This window comes from Adiantum capillus-veneris, chromosome 15 (genome assembly GCF_014529385.1).
Source record: "Adiantum capillus-veneris isolate H3 chromosome 15, ASM1452938v2, whole genome shotgun sequence".
NCBI lineage: Eukaryota > Viridiplantae > Streptophyta > Polypodiopsida > Polypodiales > Pteridaceae > Adiantum > Adiantum capillus-veneris.
In genome coordinates this window covers 93,537,906-93,543,875 of record NC_140945.1, presented here as the reverse complement: position 1 = coordinate 93,543,875, position 5,970 = coordinate 93,537,906, and the positions used below count along the sequence as shown (strand labels likewise).

Below are 5,970 nucleotides of genomic sequence, written 5' to 3'. Positions count from 1 at the left end.
GTCGACGGTCCCCCTGCTCCCCAATCGTACCTACCTAGGTATACAATGCATCCCTCACCGAAGCTCATGATGTTGAGGTAAGTCACAACGTGGGAATTATTGCAAGAATCTGTCCAAAACGTCTTGTGCTAGAGACATTTGTATGAGAGATCAAGCTCTCAAGATTATCAACAGCCTCTATTGTCCAAAGAGGCATGCTAAAAAATAAAGAGATTGTGTGTGTGTGTGTGTGTGTGTGTGTGAGAGAGAGAGAGAGAGAGAGAGAGATGCTGAAAAGAACTCACATGGGTCTAACATAAGCAGTTTCCAAAATGCTTCACATGAGACCCGTTCAAAACCTAAATGCTTCACACGAGGCCATTTCATATTCAAAGCTAAGAAAGAACTCCCAAGATTTGTAGGGGCCTGTATTTTCTTCTTTACTAAGGCCTGTACTTTTTGCAGGCCAAAAAAATAAGAGTTGTAGGAATGTCTGATCGTTTCCCTCTAAAAGGCCTCGTAAAATTTAAGCAGGCCAAAAATGTTGTGATGGGACGCTGGCATGCGCGCATGCATGCAGCCAGCTACGACGACCTGTTGTGTTGAAAGGGCGTGTAATTAGAGGTGGTGGAGTCGGTACTCGTTGATGAGCATGAAATTGTGCAGGCAATATTGGGACCTTGGAGCTTCTGCACCTGCGCCACCATCGCCCCTGCTTCTTCATCCGCTTTGAGATTGGATACCAAAAGGCTCTGCACCTCATGCTCCCCTAGTGCTGCTGCTTCAGCTACCGCTTTGAGGTTTGATCCCCTCTGCCCCATATGATTCAGCTGTTGATCAGTTGCCGCACAAACACACACACAACATCAACTCTCCTGCTTGTCATTACATTGTTGCACCTAAGTACACATAGCCACATCACAGCATTCACTCACACTTAGTGCACATGCACAAGAAGTCTTAGACAAATTCTCACAATAATTCCCACATTGCGACTTACCTCAACATCATGAGTTTCTGTAAGGGAGGCACCGCATACCTAGCTAGGTACGATTGGGGGCAAGGGACTGCCGGCCCGGTGGGGGGGCCGGCGGTCCCCTGCCCCCAATCATACCTAGCTAGGTATGTGGCACCTCTCGGGCAAAAGCTCATGATGTTATGCATGGTATGAAAAACACTGAAAAAGACTCCATTTTACACACATCACAGCATTCACTCATACACACTCGCAAAAGCGCCTAGACATTCCACACAAGTTATACACACCCATCCATATCACAAAATGCACCCATATATACATACCAATGCTTAGACATGCAATATCAAAAGTTGTTAACTCATTATGTCCTCCACTACTCTCTCATTGTTATTAATGGAGATGGATCAGATTTCTTTCTGCACTAACTAGAGATTTAGAGAATGATCCTATCAACTTCATGTTCAAAGCCTCTTTGACGTAGAAATGTGCATTTTGGGAGCTACAACTACTTCGACTCTTGGCTCGAATAGAGACTTTCGATATGACATGTTTATGGATATGATGAAGCCAGTTCAAAACAACAACTCTACCACAATCCTAATTTTATTCAAGTTGTGCGAAAAAAAACTTACAAGAAGATGAGAACAATGTTACTTTTTTCTCTTGCAAATCCTGATGTACGAGGTTTCTTACTAGAGCAGAGGTCTCTCATGGCATTTAACATATGATGGTAAAGGTCAAGGATCGTTTTGCAGCCTTTCCGTCTTGTGTTAGATCAATGAAACAAGGAAGCGCATCTACCTTATTACGATTGTCAAGCTGCAATTGATTTCAATAGGCATCTACGATGGCTCCAAAGTCTTGCAGGGGCAATTGATGTGGCTAACTGACCTAACTGCGTTGGTCATTTTATCATCACCTTACAAAGCACATGCTATTTCAAAGTCTTTCATTGTCATTCATACGTCGCAAGCTTTTCTGAAGACCAGCAGCGCCTGGCCTATGCTTGAAGTTTTTGAAACCAATGAAACGAGGATGTGCATAAGCAAAATAACATCTCACAAACACTTGAAACTATTCTATAGTTTGGAGGGACTTGCTGGAAGCTCTCATAAGAAGCTCAAGCCCTAAGAAAACAGAATTAAGCCATATACAGTACTACGACTACAAACAGGTGCAAATTCCAACCTGAGCTTCATGAGTGAGTCATATAAAGAAAATATTGAGCTAATTAACCTAAGCAGCCTCGTAATTTAAAACTTACAAACTGAGGAGCTCGTGGTACTAGCTCGTGACGCCATAAACCGGGCGATTTCTCTTCCATTGGTAGGTTGCCACTTATAAAGAGCGATCTGCTAGAAAATGGTACAACATTAGATATTGCTTGTTGAGGTTGGACTGAGAAATGTGGAAAGATTTCTGCATCATTAATCAAGGATTCCGCTTGAGGCAATCTGGAGCTTTCACCGTGATTTGGAGGCCCCATAGTATTATTGTGATGGAAGAGGAGCCCTGTATGAAGTGCAAAATTTGCCCTCTCTTGGTCCATTTTGGTCCACATTGATGGAGAGATGATGTTTGGGTTACACATTGCATAAGCCGATGAGGTTTCATGAGGAAGAGGTGGCTTCTGCATGGATTGCCACTCTTGCAAGTTACCGGCACTCGCCCCAGTGGAAACGATATCACTTGAACTCCCAGTATAAGGGACCAATTGGTGCAAATGTGGGCTTTGCATTTGCAGTAATAAGGTATTGTCAGCTCTTGAATTAGCATCAATACTGCCACCATTCATAAGCTCTGCTACACTGGATGCTCTTCTCATTGAATGTCCTGGCAAGGAGAAAATATTTGAGCAAATTTTCTCAACATCGTACCTACTCATGTCAAAATTCGTGACGGCATTCATCCCCCTGAATTTGATTGCAGCAACGTCATATGCCTCAGCAGCCTCTTCTTGAGTAGCTGTTGATGTAAGTGCACCAAGCATGAGAAAAACTTATGCGTTTTTATGCACGGTTTATTGAAAGCATTTTTCATTTGGTATCGAAGCTGTCAAATTGAACATAGGCATCCATAATTACTCACAGAATGTTCCTAAATACAAGTCTTTGTTTCCTGCCACTCTTCCGATACGAGCTTGCCACCTTCCGTGCTGATGATGCCTGCGCACACACACAAACAAAAAGCTCGAGGAAGTGCACATCCAAAAATTCCAGAATAATCCCATTACCCATGGGATTATCCTTCGATAAGACTTACTGTATGCGTGTTAGTCCAGTTAGAGTTTCTCTCTTGCCCTGGTTTTTTCTTTGTTAGATACAAAAATAGTCATATCATGTGCTTCGAGAAGTCAAACAAAAATATTTTTCAGAGATGAATTGAAGTGGGTTACATGAATACACACCTGGTGACACCTCGGTACATGGACGCTCCTCTTGAGAACCCACTGCTTTTCCTGTTGCTCAAAAGTGATTAGAGTAGTTCACAATAGCATTAAACAATGCATATTATTGTATCTACTTCTGAGCATCCATGCACTAATTTCCTGTTACTCAAAAGTAATTCTAGCTCTATATAACAATCGAATTAAACAATGAAAGCTAGAGTGTTCATTTAACAATAGGATTAAGCAATGAAAGGTATTAATGCTACTGCACTAGCATTAAACACTCTTATGTTAGAGAAATCGCATTAAACAAAAGTGATTAGCATTGAAATAAGGAAATCTCATTATTGTCAGAAGGGCGTTCTTACCGCCTCAATGATGCTACAAGCTCTTGTTTGGACATATTTCTCATTTCTTGCATCTCCTTCTTGTAGTCCTCAAGCTACAAAAGAATGATGCAGAGAAAAGCAAAAAAATTACTCTTAAGGACGTACTCCGTGAAATATTAATAAATACAAGATCATCAAAAGAAAAATGAGTGTTAAGCATATGTAATAGAAAGCTTACTGATATGCAAGTGGAATGGTGAACTGAAGCTTAATTGCTTTAATGCAAAACCTATAGATTTCCTAATCAACTTCAATCTATCTATTCTAAAATTTATATTTCTGGCTAAAATGAAAATGAGCAATTAATACTAGACTATTGAGATTCTCTACACTATATCAACAATATAATAGAATATTATCAAATGATAAATCAATAGACTACTTCATTACAAGAATACAATCTTAGACTACTTCAATACCAAATCATCAGTAGATATACAACTTCAAAATTGATACCGGAAAATTGATGGTTGTCGATGGACCCCAATACTTCAGAGCTGCAAGATCATAAGCTCTTGCTGCCTTCTCTTCAGAGTCGTATCCTCCTAAAAATTAAAATAAATAACATAGGAATTCCTCAGCATTTTCCATCATAGAAATCCTCACACTTTGCATGGTACTTTAATTTAGTTAATAGCCACATTTGTTTCCAAGTTTTTACTGATCATATCAGGTCATTTACTAAATTTAATTTACTAGGTAAGAAAGCTAATTCAAAGATCTTTCAGAAATAATGAAAATTACATGAGTGAAAATCTTCAATTTTTTAAGCCCCAGTTTCTAACAAAGTCTTGTAGTATTGCTTGGGTTATACAATTCAGCTTCTTGATAATTTCTTTCAACGCTATGCAAACTAAACCTCTATCTAGAAAATATTATCTCCTCACTTTTTTTATATTTAACAAGGTAATTTCACATCCACACTGTATCAGGCACGAGAAGTTTTGGACAGATTCTCACAATCATTCCCACATTATGACTTACCTCAACATCATGAGCTTCTGTGAGGGAGGCATGTCATACCTAGCTAGGTACGATTGGGGGCAGGGAATCGCCGGCCCCATTGTCGGCGGGCCGGCGATCCCCTGCGCCAATCATACCTAGCTAGGTATGCGGTGCCTCCCGAGCAGGAGCTCATGATGTTATGCATTGTATGAAAAACATTGAAAAAGGCTCCCTTTTCCTACATGAGGAATTTTCTAAATCTTCTTGTGAGGGTAATCAAAAGGTAATCCAATCCACTACCTTGATACATCTATATTTTGTGCTCCTCATACATATCATTCATGAACAATTATTGCATGCACCAAAGCCCCTCTTCAGAAACTATAAATCAGAAAAAAAAAAACGACACACCACACATTTCACACATGCAGATAGATGAATACAACCTTCTACAGGCATAATAAGCACACCCTCCATATTCACATTTTCTCAATTCAATTTTTTAACAAAATAGATCCAGATTCCCAAATTTTAGCAAGAGGGATTAAAGTTCTTACCCAAGTAGACTGGTACGATATGACGAGCGAAATTGTCCAATCGACATGCAAAAAGAAAGTTAATGTAAGTCACTCACGTCAAAAAAGTGATGGAGAACTTGTGTAAATCTTTGTTATTTTAACAATTGGGTTTTAAAGCAAACATCAGGAAGGGATGATGGACTACTTTGCTTTAAAAACACTCATCAAACACCCTTTCACTAAAATCATGCCAGATAAAGAATGTATTTCGTCGTCAGAAAGATTACCGTGTGATGTAACTCAATACAATCATGCAAATCAATGTGCACATTCTTTGCATGTTACTTACAGAAAAACGACCTGTTCAGCAATTTCTTAATTATGATGCTCATGACTGGATTAAATACATAACTAGTATTTTTCACTGTAAGATGAAGATGACATGAAAATGCATGACAAGTGAATGTTGAGGATGATAACTAATTGGTTTTGTTTACATTTCGGCTAGCTTGCGTGCGTGGCAAGGCAGCCGGAGCCGGTTGTGATCAATCAAATGAAACCGGCTGGGAGGAGTTGACTAAAAGGTCAACGCTTTAGATGATTCAAATCTTGAGCTCCTGACCTCCCCACAACAAAAGAGAGGTACCACTACGCTACACACGCACATCTGTAAGAGGACTGTAGCCTACCTACCAGAAGTTTTGCACCTTCCCAGCTAGACCGCTCACATTCCGACATTTCTGGTGAACCGGAGGGGAAGCAATTGGGATG

General features: G+C 40.0%; 1 protein-coding gene across 1 annotated transcript; it reads right to left on the bottom strand.

Annotated features, from left to right (window-relative positions):
• Positions 1–282: 282 nt before the first annotated feature.
• Positions 283–4,404, bottom strand: LOC147441074 (uncharacterized). The gene is made up of 7 exons (XM_086483386.1): positions 4,398–4,404; positions 4,193–4,281; positions 3,716–3,789; positions 3,366–3,416; positions 3,047–3,123; positions 2,223–2,923; positions 283–791 (listed from the first exon to the last, which is right to left on the bottom strand). Exons 1-7 carry the CDS (start codon positions 4,402–4,404, stop codon positions 564–566), a joined length of 1,227 nt encoding a protein of 408 aa, XP_086339512.1. The 3' UTR covers positions 283–563.
• Between the last annotated feature and the right edge of the window lie 1,566 nt (positions 4,405–5,970).